General features: G+C 35.2%; 1 protein-coding gene across 1 annotated transcript in view; it reads right to left on the minus strand.

Moving 5' to 3' along the window:
• Nucleotides 1–3,592: 3,592 nt before the first annotated feature.
• Nucleotides 3,593–24,697, minus strand: part of LOC108968811 (prolyl endopeptidase) — a 48,485-nt gene continuing 27,380 nt past the window's right edge. Inside the window, exons 4-8 of the mRNA XM_018933084.1 lie at nucleotides 14,404–14,563; nucleotides 14,231–14,350; nucleotides 12,484–12,564; nucleotides 4,126–4,790; nucleotides 3,593–4,068 (exon numbers count right to left, since the gene is read on the minus strand). Coding sequence (XP_018788629.1) covers nucleotides 3,672–4,068; nucleotides 4,126–4,790; nucleotides 12,484–12,564; nucleotides 14,231–14,350; nucleotides 14,404–14,563 — 1,423 coding nt within the window. The 3' untranslated portion in view covers nucleotides 3,593–3,671. The remainder of the gene's footprint in view (nucleotides 4,069–4,125; nucleotides 4,791–12,483; nucleotides 12,565–14,230; nucleotides 14,351–14,403; nucleotides 14,564–24,697) is intronic.

A 24,697-nucleotide genomic window follows, 5' to 3' on the forward strand; every position in this document is an offset into this window, starting at 1 on the left:
ATCGCCATATCACCCCGCATCGGAGGCGCCATCCTAGGCCACAAGCCCACCGTACGACAGGCTTAAGCAACGTTGTGGCAACTCTACAACAACTACAGATACTACTAGGCTAAGTACTCGCCTAGGGGGCCARGATGTATAAATGAGCATCCTCCGCCGACATCCACACATACACCAAACTATTACACCACATCAACTCAAATTCACAAATCATCAGTGCTTTCAACCCACATACTACACATATACATTYCATACTAGTCAAAAGAGCTCCACACATCGACACCCACGTACGCCAACCACATCACATCATCTGATCCCACACACCAAAGGGAAACAAGGAACCGACAAGGAGATCACATCCTCACTTCACTTTYGATCTCAGCAGCGACATTTTATGCGAATATCGTCCCGGAACGGCTTCAGYGTTTTTCTTTTCTCCTTTTGTCCGCAACCCATCAGCTGAAACACATCTAMGTACGTGAGACGTAAGCACATCCTTCGGCGCCATCTATATGTCGACTGGTGCGATAGACATTTCATCGATTAGAAGTGAAGTTATTGCGTTGTGTCAGTATGTTTGTGTTATCGGAGCGAAAAAGGAGCTTCGAACAAAGAGCTAACATTAAATTTTGTTTTAAAATCAGTAACACCTTTACCAAAAGGTTTCAATTTCATCGATTAGAAGTGAAGTTATTGCGTTGTAAGTATCAGTATGTTTGTGTTATCAATGCGAAAATCAGTTTTGAATCAACATTAAATTTTGTTTTAATATTGCCTATCCCGTAGCAGAGTGAACGAGTGGTTTCAATGTTTTCAAAGTGGTCGTGAGGACATAAATGACAATCAACATGTGGGCCAATCAAAATCCGTGATGACCGGAAATTCCATCGAAACTGTTCATGATTTCATCAAAAATCAGCCTAAATCATTATTGAAATTTATGGAAATGGAATTGAACAACTCCAAAACATCGGTTTATCACATTTTGACCGAACATTTTGGCTTACGAAAGGTATGTGCACGTTTTGGTCCGCATAAATTGACTGACGACCAAAAATTGCTCCGCATCCAACGTTCGAAGGACGATTATTTGATATGTTCAAAAAGCTGTATTGAAGCAGAAGGAGACTATTGTGAATAAAATAAATTGGGTTTGCCGAAAAAACCATTTGTTCTTCTTTTTTATTCCTATTTACTTTAGAACGCACCTTGTAAATGTAATCGTTTACGTTCGACCCCGCACATAGAACAAAGTCACTATAACATAAACTATAACATAAACATAAACAATAAATCAAGGCTAACTTCGATATAAAAAAAAAACCAATACTCTCTTATATTTACATACATGAGTGATGATACGTTATTTTGTTTAACGAAATCAAGCACTTTATGATACGATTTTCTCGAATTTTTAATATAGTTTGGATATTTCTAATCGCAGAATCTTAAAACTTGTGACACATATGTAATATGATGTGGTGAATCGTAATCTGTAAAAAACTCAATTTTGAACTTTTTTATTATACTACGTTATTTTGAATTTTAGGTGGCGATATGTATATTCTTTTCGCGACACTCATCCCGTGCGCTGCAGTTAGCACCACGTACGATCCCGTTCAATTCGATTACCTTCATGGACCTCTGAAATAAGTAAACATTTAACTTTAAGAAAAATAAAGTTTAAATGAAGTTAATGATTATCTTTATAAATTACGTTGTATATTGTGCAAGTGTGTCACAGAAGTAAACAGCATAACATACTCAGTGCAAACTGCGACGTTTTGCCAATATTTACTGAATTACTGAAACATTTTATATCCATTAAACCTATTGGATGGTGGAGCCATGCACACTTCTTAAATATTTTTAAACCACCCGCTTTAATGTGATTCGATGTAAGATTGTTACATTGAGCCGTTTAGCCACGGATTCAGAAAGATGCAAAATCGCATACAATTATTGATTTCACGACACATCTCGTTCATTTTCGACTTGGTTATTTTTCAAAGTTGCTGGTCGAAAAATCGCCCAGTAGCTGTAAATGGGTTAAGGGGGTTTTGTGAGCGCCCATCTTCAATGGCACACTTTTTATGGTTCCAAGGAACATGTGTACCAGGTTTCATCCAGATATATTAATTTTTACACCCTTACACAGAGCACGGATGGACAGACAGTCAACCGAATTTCAACTTATATCATCCTAATCATTTATATCAAACGAACAAGAGTTAGGTAGACAAAACTGCTAACTCTGTAGAAACCAGTTGAAAGAGTATAAAAGTAATAATAATGGGTATAATTATTAAATCCGCATCGAAATCGAATTCGTAGTGGAAAGAATTTTCGTTCGAAAATGTTCATGCGATAATTGATACCGTCGATAACCTGCTTTACCATACCTTAGGTAAATTTGACAGTCTTAGAATTTTGGTTCGTTTTTACAAATATTTAAAATGGATACAATTGCATTATATTTAAGTGATAGTGATGATGAACATAGCGTAAATATTCGTCGTGAGTGCGGAAATTGGAGGAATACTTCAAAAGACGTGCTGGAAATGGATGGTGGTGAGTTGAACTATTTAAGCTAAAAACAAAAAACATTTTATTTACATATATATGTATGTAAATACGCAGTTTCATCAAAACTCGACAACAGGGTATTGATATACATTTTGGGGGAATTCGAAAATGAATTTGGAAATGACAAAAGATAAGGTTCTCTTTCTCCAAAAATAAAACGACGTTTTTTAGACACGGGCTGTTATCAACATTGTATTGGAAAGGATTGTCCAATCGACAGTTTGTGTTGTATTAGATGAAGTATTCAACATTTTTGAGTACAGGCTATGTTCAAGATGGATTTCCATTGAAATGACCGCCAGCGAGGAAGTAGAAGCAAAAACATATTTTTTGGAAAATCAATTCCTGGTGTGGCTATGGCAGTTGATGGAACTCACGTAAAGATAATGGCACCGTCAAGAGATAAACATGTGTATTTTGACCGCAAAGGATTATGGTGGTTGGGCTTTTTCAAAATTATGTATATGTGTATATGTTTTTCGTATGTAGGTGTGCGACCATAAGATGCAAATACGATACGTTTGTACTAAGTAGTGCTTCTCCCATATGCAATATGAGTGATTTTAATTTGTTGGTGTGTTTTTGTTTCTTCTCTCTAAATTACACATTTAAAACATAATTTAATGCGTTCTCAGGTATTTTTTTACATACATATATACTTACAAATGCTCCATTTTCGTCAATTTACGCAGTTCACCGATCAACGGATAAATTTCGACAAATATTTTTGATTGTGCAGCTTCAATGATTTCGAACTTAGCGCCATCTATTAGCCACGGAATGTATTTTATCGAGTCGGCAAGTAAGTTCAACTCCATCGAAAACTCAATTTTCGATACGGTTTCAATGATTTCAATCGAATTGTCAAGTTTTTCGATCGAAATAGATTCAATAATTACACCCAATATATTTGTTCAGCTACGGTTATCCAGAATATGTTTTCTATTGTCATTGTAAGCCACAATTTAATAGAGCATGCTTTCTTTACATAATTCAGAAAAATTAATTTAAAATGTGGGGTAATATTTTCCTGCACCATATCGTATTTTAATAGCAAGTAATATAATATATTATATGTTATTATATTAGAGATTTACAACATCAACATTTATAGTTTTGCGGAGAAAAGTAAGAATGTCAGTAGACTCTTCTATCCTCTTTGAAGTCGGTTTACCAGCTCCGTGACCAGCTTTACTATAGACCCGTAGAAGAATTGGATTTTCTTGAGCAGAATTTCGTACTGCATCTTGTAGAGCAGCTACAAATTTTAACGAATGTAACGGGCTGACACGGTCATCATGATCTGCAGTTAGAATTAAGGTAGAAGGATATTCTTCACACTTTTCTTTTGGAACGTGAACATTGTGCAGAGGCGAATATTTCAACAAATTTTCAAAATGTTCCTTTTCAATAGGGTCGCCATAATCAGAGCACCAAGCATGCCCAATAGTGAATTTATGGAAACGTAACATATCCATGACACTGTTTAGAACACAAATTTAATTTTTGTAAATCAGCTTTCTTAATAAGTTAACTTACCCAACTTGCGCGACAGCTGCACCAAAAAGATCGGGTCGTTGATTAATACAGGCACCAACTAACAGTCCTCCATTTGATCCTCCCTGTATCACAAGACGATCTTTAGTAGTATAGTTATTATTTATTAAATATTCGGCTGATGCTTGGAAGTCATCAAAAACATTTTGTTTGTTCAAGAGTCGACCTGCGTTGTGCCATTTTTCGCCGTATTCCCCTCCTCCACGCAGATTCGGATACGCTAATATGCCATTGAATGTATCCATGAACATTAACCCTGTGACGGAAAAAGAGGGTTGTAGGCTTATATTAAAGCCACCATAACCATAAAGAAGACAAGGTTGAGGCGATATAACTTCCCCCTTTTTGCGTATTATAAACATAGGTATTTTCGTCCCATCTTTACTATTATAGAATATTTGTTTTATTTCATAGTCATATTGGCTGAAACCATCCAGTTGTAACTTAATTTCACGGAATATTTGTAATTCTTTATTCGGTGAGCCGAAGTCATATTGATAAATAGAGCCAGGATTCAAAAATGATGAGAAATTAAAGAAAATTTCTGAATATTTTTTTCTGCCAGATACTGCTACAACAGTTCCAATATCCAAAGAAAATTGTTTAACTAACTTTCCAGTTTTTATACAATTTGCTTGAAGGACACTCTGAAAAATAAAAATAATTGGTTAAGAAACAGTATACAAATTAAATTTATTCATTTAAATAATGTCTGATTTAGAACTGTGTACTAATATTGAAAAGGAGCATCAGCAATTCTTTGCAAAATGTATAGTGTTGCATAGTATCGACAAATATATGTTTCAAAATAAATAAGAAATAGCTAAGTTTAGATGCCATTTGTATGAATTTTAAGCATGAAAAAGTTTAAAAATGCCCGTTAAATATTGTAAAAAATAACGATGTATGTGAGAAAGTCTATTACGCAGTCATAAAACGAGACTACTAGTCGTTTTCAGCTCATCTATGAAGTTAACAACTGGAAATTATTTAAACGAGGCTCTCATTGTAGGCCTACTACATAAGAAGACCTATTTTTCACTACAGCAAGGTCTACTTTGTACGTGATTATCGCCTTTTAAGAGTCACGTATGGAATTGCTCCGCACCACATTTTGTCGTAAAGTAACTACATTAAGAAGTACTTAGGGCGGCAAACGCAAGCAAAGGGATCTTAGAAATTATAGTCCCACTTGTATATGGTTGACTTACTAACTGGAAATGACAGGAGATATTTCGTTTTGCCCTCGGTCACTACCGACCCATTTGCTTCGCTTCCGTATCCAGTTTGGAGAGAGCAGAACTAACGGCGCGGTTATTGAGGCGAATGACAAATATAGAATATTGTGCCTTCTCTATACAGCTCTACAGCTCGAATTATTTTCTCCAGCAAAAGATTGAATAAGCCGCACGATAAGGAGTCGCCTTGTCTGAAACCTAGTTTGGTATCGAATTGATATTGTTCAATGTCAGTTTGCATAGTTTGGTCGCAGTGCATTCCTCATCACTATTCATTCATTCAAATTCAGACATAACGACATATGCAACTTCTCTACGTGCTGTCAAAAGTAGCTTTGAAATCGACGAACAGGTAGTGTTTGTCTATCCTTTTTTCACGGTTCTTTTCAAAGATTTGACGCATAGTGAATATCTGGCCAGTTGTTGATTTTCCAGGCCTAAAGCCACACTGATAAGGTACAATCAATTTGTTGACGGTGGACTTTAATATTTCACACAGTACGCTCGATAGAACATTATATGCGACGTTGAGGAGGCTTATCAAACGGTAGTTGGCGCAGATTGTGGATCTCACTTTTTATGGATGGATTCTTAAATTTCAATATTGTTGTAGTTGTGTCAAGGGTCACTCGCGTTTCTCGCGGCAGAGGAATGATCCCTTGATACTCCTAGAAGGTTCCCCTTTTCCCATGTGCTGCAATAATCGCGGTCGAATGAGGAGTGGAGAAGCGCAGGCTGTCAAGTGTCGCACCTGAAATTTTAGGATTATTGGCAGTCGGAATCTCGGAGAGTTAAAATTTTAAGTTTTTACCTCAAAATAATACGGACGACCGCTCAGGTAGTCCATGGTTAACCTTAGGGAGCATAGTTTCTTCGCTTTTCTCCAATAGCGTTGTGTGACTGCCTGTGTCAGAGCCTTTTAACAAGTCCAACACTACGAGGATCGTTCTCTCACAGGGTGGTTTCTGGTTAAGGCTAAGTGTTGTAGGTATAGTCTGCACTTTTCGGAAGCCATGCTGGTGGTTTGCTAGGCTCAGGTGGTGTGTAAAAGTTGGGATTAGCACGGCTTAAAGTGTCTTCACTACTGTAGTGGGACCACTCTTCCGGCTTTCCACTCATAGGGTAATTGAAGAGTGGTCAGCGACAGTTTGAGGACCTTGATGAGGTAACCTACTCCCGTCGAGCCTAGATGCTTCAGTATTAATATGTTGATATCATCAGGGCCAATGGATTTGGACGATTTCGCTTACTGATGATACCCTGAACCTCCTCATCGCTGAAAGTAAGCGGTGCTCAGTCATTTGACATTGCGTACATCGTTTAGCTTTGTCTTCGCCGCCGTATTTGAATAGCTCGTCCGGTAATACATCGGCTCTCACCGCTCACCGTCAAAAATGGGCACCAGCACAGAGAATATACACATATACACTTGATTATCTTTTTAACTCGTTTAATGAGTAAAACACAAACATTAATTTCAATTTTAGTGTAAACGAAATTAAATTAAAAAAATTTAATTTAATTTTAAAGCTCAGTAACTTTCAAATGATTTGGTCTATAGCTGAATGTGTTTTGCTTTCATTTTTTAATAATTTTAATAAATATATCGCAAAAAGTTCCGTTATGAAGTGTTGTGAAATATGCACAACACTTGAAAATTTTGAATGGTAAGCTTTGCGTGGCCACAACACATTACATTGTAATCAGCCCAATCACGCATTCCAATTGTAATGGGGTTTCGTCCATAGCTGAGGTATGCTCAGCCGCTCCAGGGTCAGCCTTGGGACCCAAGAACCCTTAGCAAAGAATATTTACTTTTTGTAATAGATGTATCCACACCCCTTATGTGGACAGCCAGACCAGCTTATATTTATATGGCGAGTCAGGTGGAATCGATTGGATTTGGTGTGCCAGGAGTTGGTTCTTGTCGAAGTCGGCACAGTAATAGTGGTGGTCCTTCTATATTCTGGTGAGAAGTAGTCACTCCGAGATACGCTGCTGACTGTACGGTACAGTGCAGTATTCTATGGATCCCCACTGCCTATTGTTGCTTGCTGCTGTCTGACCGTCCTGGCTGGCGAGCTGGAAGAAATGATCACAGTCGGTGTGAAGTGCTTGCTTATATAGAAGCATAGCGCAGCTTTGGTCAATGCAGTGAGGTGAAGTTTAGTAAGTGTAGGATATTTCTAGTATGTTGGAAAGCACTATGTTGAGGTATGGTAACGATAAATGATGTACAGTGTTGGAGTAAATTATTGTAAGGTGGTAAAAGCCACGTTACACAATTTAGCAAAGCTACGGATACGAATATCCGCTACGAATACGCATTATTGGTTATCACTGAATCTATGTGAATTGTAAACTTTTATTACCAGCCATCATTTTGAATTTTGACGTGTCAAATAAGCTGGGTAAAAGAAAAAGTTTAAATTTTGAAAACTTTTATAATCGAATTGAATGTATGAACAAAATATGGATCTGCTAACTCTCACTCTACGTATTTGGAACTTACGTACGAAATTGTTCGAATTGTATGATAGCAACTTCATACCTTTCCCGAGAAACCGGATACGATAGATAGGGCTGAATGTGTTTCTTTGATAAAATCGTAAAACACATTGAACACATTATTTGTATGACCCAATCACTTTACCCGCAAAAAAAAATACAAGAGGCGTTCCAAGGTAAACAGGACTTAAAAAAAAACAGAACAAATGGTTTTTTCGGCAAAATCAATTTATTTTATTCAAAATAGTCTTCTTCTGCTTCAATACAGCCTTTCGCACGGTCAAAAAACATGACGAACGAGAGTTTTAGCACGTTGGCCGGTATGGCCGCCAGTATGCCGGTGCAAGCCTTTTGAATGGACAATAAAGCTTTCCTTACATGGGAAAATGCATTTTTCCGAAAAGGAAGAAGTCGCACAGTGTCATATCAGGTGAATACGGGGAGTGGTTAATGGTTTAAATGTGATTTTTGGTCAAATAATCGTCCTTGAAATGTTGGATTCTGAGCAATTTTTGGTCGTCAATCAATTTGTGTGGAACAAACCGCGCACACACCTGTCGTAAGAAAATGTTCGGTCAAAATCGATGCAATAAATCGATGTTTTGGAGATGTTCAATTTCATTTCCATGAATTTCAATAATGATTTTGTCTGATTTTTAATGAATTCACGAACAGTTTCGATGGAATTTCCGCTGATCATGGATTTTGATTTGCCCACATGTTGATCGTCATTTATATATTTACGACCACTTTGAAAACGTTGGACCCAATCGTACACTCTGCTACGGGATAGGCAATATTAAAACAAAATTTAATGTTGATTCAAAACTCATTTTCGCATTGATAACACAAACATACTGACACTTAAAGCGCAATGACTTCACTTCAAATCGATGAAATGTCACCAATGCCACCATTCAAAATTACTGTTTATTTTGGAAAGCACCTTGTAGAATTTATGAAAATTATTGTGAAACAAGATTACTATCTTGATATTTTTCCAGAAGTAATCAAGGAATTGCAAAAAAATTTATTCCTGCTACAACGCAGCATAAATAGATACACAAAGGGCTAGTTTACAACCCGTTGATACATAAATATAAAATATTCGATATGAGCATTTCCAAAGAATAGTCAACCAGGACCAAAAATTAAAATGTTAATAAAGATAAAATTTTTTTAATAAGATTTTACAAAGATGTTGGAATTTTTTGAATATAATATTTTCATAACCTCTCTCTGGTATTTTCATGAAAAATTTTACCTGAAACCTGAAAACTTATTTGTTTTTACTTTCTCTTGAGTTATTTTATATGAATAACTTATGTTATGGTTGTACTTTTCCACAAAATCTCTTTAAATCTCTCCAAATAAGAAGAGAAAAATGCAAAGAGGCCAAACAAAAATCGAATAACGGTAAATTTTTATTTTGATTATTATCTACAATCTAATCGTACGTTCGCGACCAAAAACGTCATTTAATCGCTATTACTTCACTTTGAATGCAAACAGGTGCCTAAAAAAACACGATTAAAGCAAATTAAGCATCCGTAACCAAAAAACAAAATTACTTTAGGTAAACAATGCTTTTTATTTCGATTTTCAAAATTTTTTACGTTCGCGACCGTAAGTATTGATTTGTTTCTAAACAAGTATATATTTTTAATTATTATTTTAATACGCACATATTTATATTTATATCGCAAAAGGTCAAACATCAGATATACTTAGACAAAATCAAAAGCGATCCCGAAAAGATAAAAAATATCGTGAACACGTAAGGAAGGGCTAAGTTCGGGTGTCACCGAACATTTTATACTCTCGCATGATAAAGTGATAATCGAGATTTTAGGCGTGATTSTGAACCGATTTCACCCATATTTGGTACATATCATCAGGGTATTAAGAAAATATTATATACCGAATTTCATTGAAATCGGTAGAGTACTTCCTGAGATATGGTTTTTGGTCCATAAATGGGCGACGCCACGCCCATTTTCAATTTAAAAAAAAAACCAAGATGCAGCTTCCTTCTGACATTTCTTCCGTATTTCTGACGTTTTATGTTAGTCGGTTAAAGCACTTTTAGTGATTTTCAACATAACCTTTGTATGGGAGGTGGGCGTGGTTATTGTCCGACTGCTTTCATTTTTGAACTGTATATGGAGATGCCTAAAAGAAACGACTCTATACAGTTTGGTTGCCATAGCTATAGTAGTTTTCGAGATATGTACAAAAAAGTTAGTAGGGGGTAGGGCCACGCCCACTTTTCCAAAAAAATTACGTCCAAATATGCCCCTCCCTAATGCGATCCTTTCGTTTTAATATCTTTATTTATGGCTTAGTTATGATACTTTATAGGTTTTCGGTTTCCGCCCTATGGAGCCAAGAAATACGTATACCAAGTTTTATCACTGTCTCTTATACACATCTAGATGTGTATAAGAGACAGTCGTCACCCTGATCACTTTGGTATATATAACCCTATATCTGACTCTTTTAGTTTTAGGACTTACAAACAACCGTTATGTGAACAAAACTATAATACTCTCTTTAGCAACTTTGTTGCGAGAGTATAAAAAGCATTTGAAAGAATGAGAAAACGCAGCTCAGAGCTATCGAAATTGCCAAAAAACAACAAGCTGTTAAAAGAACGTGAGAGGTTGAAAATACAAAACAAAAAAAAAAAATTACAGTAGACAAGGAGAAGAACATATTACTTATACTTGCAAACAAACATTAGGGAAAGCCCTAAAGGAAGCTGAAAATACATTGCCAAGATGCATTGGCAAAGAAAGTGGAAGTCATTGCTGCACTGCATAAAAAGTATTTCGAACCAACCATTAAAATTGGCGAAAGAAATCACGATTTTTCGAAATTCGCCCAAGAAATGTTCAACTTTCGAGCAAAATGCCACACAACATGTGTGTATGCATGCGTCACGCCAATTTCAGTTTTTTATTAATTGGCTGTGCGACAGTTATTGAAAGTTTTTCCGAAGGCTTCGAAAGTTTCTTAAAATTAGTTTGTTGCAATATCGAAAATGAAAATTGTATGAGAAACGATTGCGAAAAGTGTACAAAAGATGTAAAAGATATTGTGCCACTAAAATACTTGTCAAAAATGGACGCAAATGTTAAATGGCAGTACTGGAGGAAAGTGGGCGATCGTGTAATTTTGACTTGCACTGTTGCTACGTTATCGTACTTACTCCATGAACTATAAGTTCAACTGCCAATTTTCAAGCAACATTTCTTTGTAAAGCGAGCACAACAAAATTATTTTGAAAACGTAAGGAAAAATATCAGGCCTGGGGTACTTGTCCTACAAATAGATTTTGCGGAAAATTATAGGCTGATGTGCCAAAATGAAATTTAAAGCACACATTTCGACTATAAGCAAGTTTCCATTTTTACTTGCGTAGCTTGGATGTTTAATGAAACTAAGTCGTTTGCAATAATTAGTGATAGTTTAAATCACAGCAAAAATCGATGTTTACGTTTTCATAACGAAGCTTATTCAAGAGATAAAAAACAGCATGGCGAATTTGAAAGCTTTTTCGTTTTCTCGGACGGAAGAAGCAGTCAAATTAAAAATAAGTTTATTGCTTGGAGTTTACCTGATTTACTGGCCGAATTTGGTTGTAAAAACTTGAGTGGAACTATTTTGCAACGTCACATGGTAAAGGTGCAATCTATGGCGTTGGAGCAGTTGTGAAAAGAAAAATCTGGCGATTACGAGAACAAAAAATTACGTTTTACACGATGCATTCTCTTTACTGGAATTAAAATTTTATATATTGGAGCTGATACAATTTCCGAGATATCTCCAACTTTATATCGGAAATTTAAGGATATACGGAATATTGCAGGTATCAGAATAGTGCTTTCGATTTCCTACGACGAAAATCTTGAGCTACGAACTGCTCGTACGGCCTATTCAAAATATAAGAATATTAAATAAATATTTCTTGTGCTTTATATATGTTTATATCTTTACAATAAAAGGAATATTAGTTTGCTTTATTTAAGAAAAGGTTTTCAAAATCCAAATAAAAACTTGATGGAAAAATCGTACGTTCGCGACCGGTACTCAACCTTATAAATAAAAAACCAATGGAAAATTGTCAGCGTGCAATTAGTTAGGAGGAAGTTGCTTTATTCCAATTTAATATAAGTAATCCTTTTAGAATATTTATCTCCATTTCGCTATTTTTTGCGTTTTTCTAGTTGCACCCAAAATCAACTTCCATTATTCGTACGTTCGCGACCGCATGTTTGTCGCTAACATATTAAAAAATAAGAATCTAAAGATCCTACCTTTAGCACCAAGGAAAGAAATAGCAAAATGCTATCGAAAATGCATAAAAAAATTAAGACAAGTTTATGTTTTCCTTGTTTTTTTAAACTTTAAATGCGTGCGAACGTACGGTTCGCGACCGTTGGAAATACTCATATTCAAAAATCTGACAACGAAATAAAATTCCATGTTGAAAACATCGCGTTACTATGAGGTGACATAAAATGGGAAGTATGAAAATGAAATACATTGAATTCTTATGTTGTAGATTAACAATTTTAAAATTTTTACTCACCTTGACATCTTGCATATAGCATAATAACAATTTGTCACTGTCGACACATTTCCCCCAGTCAAGTACATCGCTTTCCTGTTCCTAGAAAAGTTGGAATTTTTATCTATATTTTATAAAAAATATAAAACACACAAAAAAACGTTAACTTCGGTTAAAAAGCTTTAATACCCTTCACACAGCTATATTCTATAGTTATCTGATCTAATTCTGTTCAGTTCATCGTTCAGTTTGTATGGCAGCTATACTCTGTAGTGGTCCGATATCGGCGGTTCCGACAAGTGAGCAATTTATTGGGATAAAAGAACGTATTTCGAATTTCAGTATGATATCTTAAAAACTGAAGGACTAATTAGCTTATATACAAAATATACAGACGGACAAATCCAAATTGACTCAACTCGTTATTTTAAATAAAATGAACATCAAAACGCAATTTTTGCGGAATACAACCTGTCGTAAGCACAAATGTTCTGTCTAAATGCGACTACTTTGAAAACGTTGAAACCACTCGTGCACTCTGCTACGGGATAGGCAATCATCTCCATAAACTTGTTTCATCAATTGAAACGTCTCGGTAAAAGTTTTACCAATTTTAAAACAAAATTTAATGTTGGCTCTTTGTTCGAAGCTCATTTTGGCACCGATAACACAAACATACTGACACTTAAAAAGCAATAACTTCACTTCCAATCGATGAAATTTCATGGACAATCGATAAAGATAGCAGATTCCAACGCACCACTCGACATTATGTACTTTAGAACGCACCTTGTGTTAAAGAAATTGTGAAACGTAAAGATGTTCCGCGATTATTTCGCCGAGAAGTTTCTTTAAGAGCATTATGTTGGAGAGAAAGAACATCGAAACGATTCAAAGACGCAACACTTTGATGCGTTTAGCTGTGTATGTGGCCTTATGATACAGGATTATATGGAGGTACAGGAACTGGACGACTGCGTTCGAGCTGTCCTCAATGTTCTTAAAAAGAACAACAATGACTGTCAAGCATGGCATGCTCTATAAAAAGTCAACAAGAAAATTACTTGTTGCATCACTTATGGAGGTTGAAATCATTAACATAGCACATAAGGAAGGTAACTTTTCCGCTAAGAAAACGCAAGAGACAGTGGAAAAGTCATTCTATATCCCGAATTTGAGAACGTAGACAGCGAAAATCGTAAGAATACAGGCGGGAAAGAAGTTTTCCTGAATTCAATCAAGGAAGGTAGACCATTGCGAATACTTCTATTGCCCATGTTAGAGCGTTAGAGTGGACGAAGGAAGATTATAATTTTTGTGATCGCGAATGCATTTTCAAAATTTGTTTGGTTATATCAACACATTGAGTAGAAGCAGTTGTATTCGGAAATCTAAAGCGCATCAACTTCATCTTGCCCATGTTAGAGCGTTAGAGTGGACGAAGAAAGATTATAATTTTTGTGATCGTGAATGAACATCTTTAGTCCAAGAATTTGACTCGTGTAACTGCAGCGTCAATATTAGAATCAGCTGCTTACGATTTAATTCTACTAAAATTTATAATAATTTCCGCTATTTTAGTTTAACGATAGGGCAAGTAGCGATTGGACTACTACAAGCAAGACCCTTATTGGAGATAAGATTTGATTGGTTTTTGCTTCGATATACATATGTATATTTACATATGTATATTTGTTATGACAAATTATACATATGTATAATGCAGTTTTTTTTAACCCTAAATTTGTTTATGCTAATTAAAACTTACTGGAATGATTGTTTTCCAATTTTCTTCACGAGGATTTTCCAAATCAATGATAACAATTCTGTAATTGGGAGAATTTTTGTTTGTCCTAAAATACATTTTTGGTCCCATATTGGTAATGTACTGAAAATAGACTTTAGAAATATTCAAAGTGAACTCATTTTGTGATCACTTACCTCATAATCATATTCAAATTTATCTATCACTTTTATCACATTTAAGCCTGACTGTATTTTGCCAGTTTCATTTAAATCAATGTAATATAGTAGATTATCGCGGCAACCTTTAACTATGGGCATGACCAAATACCTTCCACAATCAGACACGACAGCTTGTCTAAAAACAAAGCAGATAGACTATGTGAATAAACAATGAAATTGAACAAGTACCTAATTTGCAAGCATATGCACAATTCACTTACACCCGCGATTAAGCATACAAATGAATATTCGCGAGCGATCTCGTGTATAATTTATTTATTTTTAATTGTTGATATATTTAGAATACAATGTAATTTAATTATATCTAAATGGAAGGAACTGTGATGGTTTAAATAATCACAGTGCGAAATTGTTGTTGAATTTGAAGGTTGTTGAACGAAAGCTGCTCACAGGAACCGGGTTGTGACGAAGTCTAACAAAAGTCCAATTGAATTATATAATATGTCGACGCAGCGCAATGTATAACCGGGAACGAATGTTGTGCAGACGAATTGTGTCGAATGTTGATGGGCGCAGTGTATGTGACGAATAATGGTTCCTATCCTGCTGTCCATCCTCTTTGTTTAGCGGTAGAGGTGTGGTGAGTTGTGTTGTAGTAATCACCTGTGGTGAATTGCGCTGTTGTATTAGGATGCGCCAGTTTTGCCGTGTAGAGGGGGTGGAAGCTTAACTCATTTAAACGCCCCCTAGGCGAATATTTTGCCTATATTTCGGCGTGCTGCTGGTAGAGTAGCCGAGGGCGCGATACATACTATAAATGTTGAAAATAGCGTTGGTTTTAAACATACTTAGTATTTGGTATATACATATGTTTGATTTTATGTGGGTACAATAAGAAGCTGTATTTTACGGATTTATGAGTTTGTAACTGCTTTTCATAGTTATCGATTTGCGGTTTATTTTTGATAGGTTACGATTTGTGTTTTTATTTCAAATTTCTTTACCATCGGCTTGTAAAACTAGTTTTTTATTATTTGCCTTTTCTGCGTGATCAGCTTATAAAGGATAGTAAATCCACGCCTGGCTCAGATGTGCCCAGAATGGGTACTCCTTAGCCCTAGACTTAGGACGATGATTTAGAGGGATCTTGCGAGATAATGGCCGTGAATGGAGAACGGATTCGATTCGTGGAGTAGAGAATTCTTCATAATTAACTTGATACTTTGTGTAGCTGATTCTGATAACCCACCCATATGAGGACCGCTTGGATAGATGCGATAAGAGCGACCTTTGCCTTTTCTAAGTGTAGGTGCGTCACTGTATCGCATTGGGATTTCTTTTGATATCTTATTTATTTTTGAAAATGTATGAAAGGTGTCGATTTTTCGACTTTTTGATACAACTATGTTATATTATATTATATGTTTCAGTGCATGTGCACTAATTTGGCGTTTAGTAGCCCACCACCGCTCTAGGATTTGATCAGAATTCTTTTTTCATTATTGGAGCCATCCTGCGGGGCCGAAAAGTTGTATGTATTTGAGTGTTTTTAAGATTGTATAGTGCATAGTGGTGACCAGTTCTGTAGCTAGTCCATTTTGTGTTTCGCTGTGCAGCGTTTGCGATTTTTGTGCCTTTGAGCAGCATGGTGTCGCTTGGCAATTTTTAGTATTTTGGCTTTCGGGATTTGCTTTTGGGTTTCTTTTTGTATATGCGCTCCTTTGAGATGAGATGGGATATGTGCTATAATGAAGCATTGTATGATGTCTTTTATGACAATATAAGCAGTTAAATTTGCTTTAACAATTATTAAGATTGTGTGAGTGGGACAAATAGTTTGAACAGTCTTTTTGACCTGAAAAAGTTGTTCCTTTCGTTAACATTTAAGTGTTTAAACCTCTGGCATGATATAAGTTTATGCCCTCTTTTACATAGTTCGCATGACGCTTGTTTTCATGGTTCTGATGTGAACGTTTGTGGTTTGAAAAAGCTTTTGTTTAAATTTTTGTTGCTTCTAGCTTGGGGTCTATTTAAGCTCTATTTTGGTTGTGTTTAGTGATCTTAGTTTGATTATTTTTTCTTCTAACCTTTCCGCAATTTCATATTGGGTGGTGAGAAAATCTTTCATTTGTTGCCACGTTGGGCACTTTTTTCGTGATGAGAGCGATTGCTCCCATAGAAGTAACGATTTTTCTGGTAATGTGGCGGTGCAAATGTTTATCAGAATTGGGTCCCAGCTGTCTGTGGGAATATTTTGTGTCGACAGAATCGACAAACAATTTGAAACAGTAGATTCTATTTTGATGAATTCTACACTCGTTTCTTTCTTAATTTTTGGCAAGTTCATTAGTGTCGTTACTTGTTTATCGACTAGTATTCTTTCATTTTCGTATCTTGCTTTAAGAGCTTCCCAAGCCAAATTGAAATTATCGTCATTAAGAGCGAACTGTTTTACTATTATGCCTGCTTGACCTTTGGTTTTGTATCTGAGGTGATACAATTTTTGTGCTTTTGATAGTTGAGGATGGTTGATGTAAACGGCTGTAAACATGTCCCGGAAGGACGGCCATTCTTCATAACCTTCATAAAATGTTTGTGTCACATGCGAGCATCTCGAGGTGGATGCCTGAACTTGCCTCTTGACTGTCTATTTGTGGCAGCTCTACTCTACTGTGGGGAGTAGGTGCAGTTGCTTTAATTAGCTTTAATTGATCGGAGATCATAGCTTTTGTTTCTTCATATTGGTCTAAGCAGTTTTCAAAAATATCGTAAGCCGATGATTTAAAATTTTGTGGTAGATCTGAATTGTCAGAATTACTATGGCGTCATGAGCTGCTTGGAGGCGAGTCCAAAAATTTTTGAGATTTTGGGTTTTTATTTCTAATAACGATTCCGAGTTTTCGTGAATCGGTGAAGAGCCAAATCTAGTGCAGTATCTTGTTAAACTGTTAGCTCCAGGTGGACTCTGATTTTTGTTATTGTTCATTATTTTGGTTGTATGTAGAAATATTTTTTAAACTGAATTAAAGGTTTCTCAGTGTGAACTGAATACGTTTTTAAGTATATATAGGTTGTTTTTTTTTTTTACAAGACGGGTTATTTTTTATTTTATTTAAGTTTTATTTTATGTGCGTTGCTTTCAAACCGCAATATTAATTATAAGTATTTTCTATGTCCCTATATATGTAGGTATATAGGCTCACCCCAATACTTGGCTTGTATGTACTTTTTTTTGTGCAATTGAGAGATCGTCGAAGAGATCAATATGCTTTGTACATAAGTATGCACGAATAGTTGGTGGGCAAAGAATATGCTAAAATATTTTTTTTTCCTCAATCCTCCTTGTTTTTGTTTGACAAAGAACAAGTGGTATTGCAGAATAGATGCCAATGTGTAGGTTTAAATATATATATGTACGTACATTTGTTTTAATGTATGTTGTTCAAATTTATAATTTGAGTTATATTGCGTTAATCTGATTCTTTTTTTTTTGGATTCGTTCCAATAAATGTATTTTGTAAAAAGCAGTGTTACTTTACCTTATAATAATAATAATACCTACCGATTACCCTCCTCCCGCCCAACCGACGCGAGGGGCGCAATCCGCGAACGAGCGGAATTAGTCGAGTCGTAAAAGGCAAGGGAGTTTTAAGCGTTGCGATCTTTAGCTGCTCAGCTACAGAAACAAAAATTTCAACAGCCAAAATTAAGAATTAGATTAATGTTTATAATTTTTAAATGTTACTTGTTAAGAGTAGATAAACTAATTTTTTTAATTCTAAATAGTGAATCTGTTAGATCAAATGTACTGGAATGAGAATGGAAATCGTGACATACACGGCGGAATGGTTCGTTTAACTCGAAATTTTTTCTAGAAAATTTTAAAAGTAAAGGTCTAAACTGCCTGGTAGAGCGAGCAGGAATGTTAAAATTAATATCAGACAAGAGAGATGGGCTACAGACTGACCCATTGATTAGTTTTACAAGAAATATTATACCAAGCATTTCCCTACGACTAGCGAGAGTCGGGAGATTTATAAGTTTTAAACGGTTAGTGTAAGGAGGAAGATTTAAACTGGAATCCCAATGCAAATGATTTAAGGCAAAAAGTAAAAATTTTTTTTGAACGGACTCTATTTTCTCAGAATGAACTAGATAACAAGGGTTCCATACCACGGAAGCATACTCTAATATAGGCCTCACCAAAGATGTAAAAATAATTTTTGTGGTAAGCGGATCTCTAAATTCTTTAGACCAACGTTTAACAAAACTTAGAGCACCTTTAGCTTTAAAACCCATGCAAGATGTGTGAAGATTAAAATTGAGTTTAGGGTCCATAGTTACTCCCAAGTCAACAAAACCGAAAGTTTTATATTACGTATGAAGTAGGGTCTACAGATCTACGTGAAAAGCACATCGTTTTACATTTTTTAAAATTCCATGGCATGTCATTTCTATCACACCAAGAAACTAGGTTATTTAAGTCTGTTTGCAACTGACATCTTTCACTATTTGAGGTGAATGATTTAAAAAATTTTACATCATCAGCATATAATAAAACGTTTAAAACTTAACAACAGATGATATGTCATTAATAAATAACAAGAACAGAATTGGAATTGGCTACCTTGAGGAACACCTGAAGGAACATTGATTATGTCGGAAAGAGTATTAATATTAAATAAATATGACTTGTTGAATTCTATTACTAAGATAAGAAGCAACCCATTTTAGAAATATTGGTTGAAAACCAAGAAGATCAAGTTTATTCAAAAGAATTTAATTGTTTACTTTATCAAAAGCTTTACTAAAATCTGTGTATATAACATCAGTATTCTTATTCCCTAAAACCCGTTGATACATGTGATACAAATTCAAGCAAATTAGTTAATATAGATTTCCCTTTACGAAAACCGTGCTGAGAACAAGAAATTAGTATAGAGATCCGGAAGGTTATGTCGTCTGTTATAATTGCTTCAAAAAGTTTAGGTATTGCAGATAACTTTGCAATTCCCCTATAGTTGTCAATAGATGACCTAAACCCACTCTTATGCAAAGGAATTATAAATGACTTTTCCCATATGGATGGAAATAAGCCTTGCATAAGAGATGAATTAAATAGTTTTGTTAGGGGTTGGTATATATATTTGGCACATTTCTTAAGAAAGAATGAGGGAATCATATCTGGGTCATAATTGTACGATCGTTCTAACATATTTAACTGCTTCGGAAATTGTAGTTGCATTAATGACAGAAATCGGCTGATGCGGAACATTTTTTGGAGATTTTGGAGAGAAATTGGACTTGAAGAACTCAGCGAACATATTAGAAATGGYCAGTCTAGTATGTCTGACTTATATTTCATAGCAGACAGAAAATTAGAAATCCTGCGTTTGGAGTTGACGAAACCATAGAACAATTTCGGATTACGTATAATATTATTTTATACTTTATTTATATATTTATTATAACATATTTTGTTAAGTTCGGCAAATTGTCGACGCAATTTGAAATATTTTGAATAGTCAGCAACTAAACCAGTTTTTTTTTAAGTTTAAAAGACTTTMTATTTTCTAATTTACATAATTCTTTCGAAAACCATAAATTAGAATTCATTTTATGAATAACAACACACTTCGGAACATATTTTTCAAACAAGTTTAAAATAGTTTCATTAAAGTGGGAAGCACTAAATTCAATTTTGCCATTGTAATCTGGCCAAGTAACTTTAGAAAGTTCGTAATTAATCTTCTTAAAATTAGCCTTCGCAAAGTTGAACCGAAAACAAAGGTCTTGTGTATTTCCAAAGCAGGGTGATACGAGTCCTCTGGCCGAACAAAGGATCACATCAACAGAGAACATTGAAGCGTTATCAACATAAACTAGGATCTAAGAACTTACCAAACTGGTTCGAAATTAAATTAATTTGGTTAAGACCCAACTCCGACATTTTATCTAGGAACTCGTTAAAACATAAGCGAGTACTAATAGGAATGGTGCAGTTATCAGTAGATTTCCATGATACGCACGGTAAATTGAAATCCACCAAAACAATCATGGAATCAGTATTATTATCCATTGAGAAAACATTATTTATTAATGAAGCATGCTGCATATATACATATATGTCCGAGTGAGGCGGTATATAAGATAAAGTTAAGTAGATATAGCCACCATTAGCGCAAATACGAATGCACTTAAATTCTATGAAGTGTGCATGCGAAACATCCACTTCTTCAGATGGAATTGAAGAATGAACAGCAAACGAGACACCACCACCTTTCTTGTTCAGCCAGTCATATCTAAAGATTTCAAATTCGCTATTGAATATTTCACTATCAAAAATGTGGGGCTTTAACCAAGTTTTTGTGAAAGCAATGATTTTAAAATTTTGACGCTATTTAAATACAGATCGGAAAGTTATGTATTAAGGTCTCTTACATTTTGATAATAAATACTCAGTGAATTATTGCTAATCAGTTTTTTGTATCAACGGCTTTTCTTGGCATTTTACTGACAACTGCAGAGGGTTTAAAACGTTTATGCTCAAATTCGCGCACAAAGACCCTAGATGGCCAGAATGAGTTGTCAAGAGCTAATTGAAAATTGTCAGCGGATATGTCGATCTTGAAGGATGAAATATTCCTGTCGTATTTGAAATTAAATTTTCGGATGTCTGCATCTTCCGATTTTAGTTTGGACGAGATATAACTCTTTATGTCATCTACGGTGGTATCCGCAGCGAGTCTTGAGATAAATATTGCTTTTTTCCGCGGTATTACAATTAAATTTTTACTACCTGACCTACAGTTATTTTGAAGCGGATCCTGAGAAGGTTTTCGCTTACCATGCTCAGTAACAGCTTTCTCTGTATTCTGAGAAGACGAGACCTTCTCTCTTTGTGGACAAGGCGAAGAAAGATTGATAAGGTCAATATTGCGTGTAGGCATTCTTTTTAAGGAAGAAGCAGTGGTCTCTTCATTAGACGGGCGTTTACGTTTATTGGAAGGTTTTGGATTCTCTTCCTGGTCATTCAGGCATTTAAATGATTGAAACAACGTTTCATAATGCTTGAATTTATTTGTAAGGGTTTCAAGCTCACGGCCAATCTCCTTGAAATTATTGCGCGCCTGCTTAAAAACTTTAAATAAATCAATTTCAGTTGGTCGGCATTTAATGCAAGACCAGCGCAAGCCCTTACTGCCCAATAGAATCCAAAATTCTTCCTGTTAGTCCAGCACATTTCAGATGGGCAAGCCCGTCACACAGCCAGCAAAAAACAAAGTGTTCCGACTCGCCTTTAACAGAAGAATTCGGGAAATTGCAAGCCATAACGATAATAAACAGCAATAAAAAAATTTAAATAAAAATATAAAAAATTAAATAATAAAAGTAGAAAGAGAAATGACAAAAATATTCATAACAAATAAATGCAATATCAGTTATCAAAGGCAACAACCAATGTAGTAAGCAGTTTGAGATGTGATACCCGAAAAGTAAGAAACTCGCAAACAGCTGTGAACAAAGATGGAAAACGAATAAAAACAAGAAAGAAATTTACCGTTTAGCTATTTTCAGAAAATTAATTAAAATGTATAGAAGTGGTTTATTGCTTCAACGGCATGCAAGTTGCAATATTGTATTCTCTGATGAAAAACTATTCATATTGCAAAAAAGTCACAATCCCCAGAATGATCGCGTGTATGCAACAAGTATTCAGGATATCCCAACAGATAAATTAGCCGTTCAGAGATATCAAAACACAACGTCTGTCATGGTATGGGGGGCCATATCCAAAAAAGGCAAGCTCAAGCTCCTTTTTATTGAGAAAGGTGTCAAAATCAATGCACAATATTATTTAGATGAAGTGCTTGTAAATCATTTTTACCCTCATACATCTGAGCTCTTCGGCAACAAACCATATTGCTTCCAGCAAGACTCTGCTCGGCTCATAAAGCAAGAATTGTTCAGCGCTGGTGCAAGGATAATTTGCCATGTTTTATTCCGATTGATGAATGGGCTCCATCTTCTCCGGATCTGAATCCATTGGATTTCAGTATATGGGGTTACATGCTTGACAAACTAAAAAATTTTAAAAACATAAAATTTGATCAATTCAAGCGTCTTTTAATCAAGATTTGGGACGAAATTCCAGATGAAGTGGTGCATGCCGCCTGCAATAGTTTTCAGAAACGTTTGAAGCTGGTAAAAAAAAATCAAGAGTGAACGATTTGAACTCAAGCAGTCCTAATGTAAGCCAACAGTCTTTTTTATAATAAATAAAATTGCTTAATTGCTCAAAATATCAAAAAATAAATTTTTTCTACAAAAAATAAAGCGCGACAGTTATTTGGGCCCACCATGTATATGTCTATATAAGTACCAATGTCAGCCATTCACCGTAGAGTCGCCGCTATTCTCAAAACAGTAAAAATCAAAAGAATTTAAACAAGCGGGAACTATAAATTGTACACAACGCGTTTATCAGAGATAATTTGAATAAAATATTACCAAAATGGTACTCACGTCAGGTTATAGGAATTGCTTTTGTATGAAAATAATAATTGCAGGCAAGGGAGGGCTAAGATCGAGTGCAACCAAACATTTTATACTCTTGCACCTTGCAAGAATCAAAGTCAAGGAAATACTTTAAGGTGTAAGACCAATCATATAGAGTAGTCGAAAATCCTGATATTAATTATATAGCGGCCAAGCCAAGTTTACGCTAAAATTTATCGAATTTAGGCATGAAGATTCACTGTTATGAGCGCTCTCTTATTCTCATTGGGATAACTCACATATTGGCCGTTTGATTCAACCCACTTTTGACATACATATTATTATAAGAGAAGCATTATCCCTTAATTCTAGTTATATATATTACACATTGACCGACATTTTCGATCGAAAGTCAACTATAGGTACCGGGGTTTAAATATTCGGTACCAAGGGGCTTGAACAGTTTTTTTTTTAATTTTTTCCAATTTTTGCTATGGCTTCCATACAGCTCTCTCATACCTTCTTGGTGTCTTTATGTCTCTGGGGTATTTAAGTATTGATTTATCGTGCTTTCAGTACCGTTATATGGGGGTGAGCGGGGTTATCCTTCGATTTCATTCATTTTCACACTGTCGGCAGAAGTTCTTATAAGATTTGAACTCAGTAAATTTGGTTGTTCTACCTTAAGCGGTTTAAGAGATATGTCCATTAAACTTGTTAAAGGGCGAGGCCACGCCCACTTTTTCAAAACAAAAAAAAAATGCTCCAGGGGCCCCTTGCTCCTGCGATCCTCTATAACAAATTACGGTTTTATGCCTTAATTTAGTTATGACACTTTATATGTTTTCGGTTAATGACGATTTGTGCGCATGGCAGTGGTTTTTTTTATTTACTAAGGAACCCACGTACAAAGTTTCATCCAGATATCTCAATTTTTATTCAAGTTACAGCTTGCACTGACAGACGGTTAGTTTTAAGTGATACGTATAACCGTTAGTTTGAACACATTGATGCATCAATAGACAAGTTAAATTCCTAAAACAAAAAATGTGACAAATAGAAAGAATTAGCTGCAGATAGAATTTTCAATCGATCATTGATCCCGTTATAACCCTCTTTATCATAAGTCAACTGCTTTACCGACATCAATACGGAAAGAGTTTTCGATTCTTAAATTATTGGCTACTATATTATCTTTACCTTTTATATAGGTTAAATCAAAATCGTACTCGTTAAGAAATAATTTCCCCTTTTGCAGTTTCATGTTAAGTTTTTGAGATTGTTTAACCACATCAAAGGTTTGTGATATGTTTGACTTAAAAATTTACGACCGTACAGATAGGATTGAAAGTGTTTTACTGACCAAACTACAGCAAGTAAATCTTTTTCCATAGTCGAATTTCAAAACTAGTGGTCAGCTAAATTGGATGACCGCTTTAGCTTAGAACTGATAGCAAACTGAGATGCATCAGTTGTAAAAAACCGGCTCATTTGTAATTAACTTTTTTAATGTTTCAAAATAATTAAAAAATTCACATCTTTATTGTTAATGTTGGAAGGTCGTACCTTGTGGAATATTCCCGGTTCAAATAAAACGGTTCTATATGTTAAAGTACAAAATGAAGTTTATTGAATCAAAGTCAAAACGCAAGTTAGAAAAAGTACATTCAAAGTAAAAAACGAAAAATGCAGGGCTGCATGAATATGTGAGTTGACAGGGTTGTCTTCCAACACGCCTCCTCAATGAGCATATTCATGCAACATTTATCTGTGATATTTATTTCAACCAGAATAATTCAGTAAGTTTCTC

The sequence above is a fragment of the Bactrocera latifrons genome, unplaced genomic scaffold (assembly GCF_001853355.1).
Source record: "Bactrocera latifrons isolate USDA-ARS-PBARC rearing strain unplaced genomic scaffold, ASM185335v1 scaffold_1034, whole genome shotgun sequence".
Lineage (NCBI taxonomy): Eukaryota > Metazoa > Arthropoda > Insecta > Diptera > Tephritidae > Bactrocera > Bactrocera latifrons.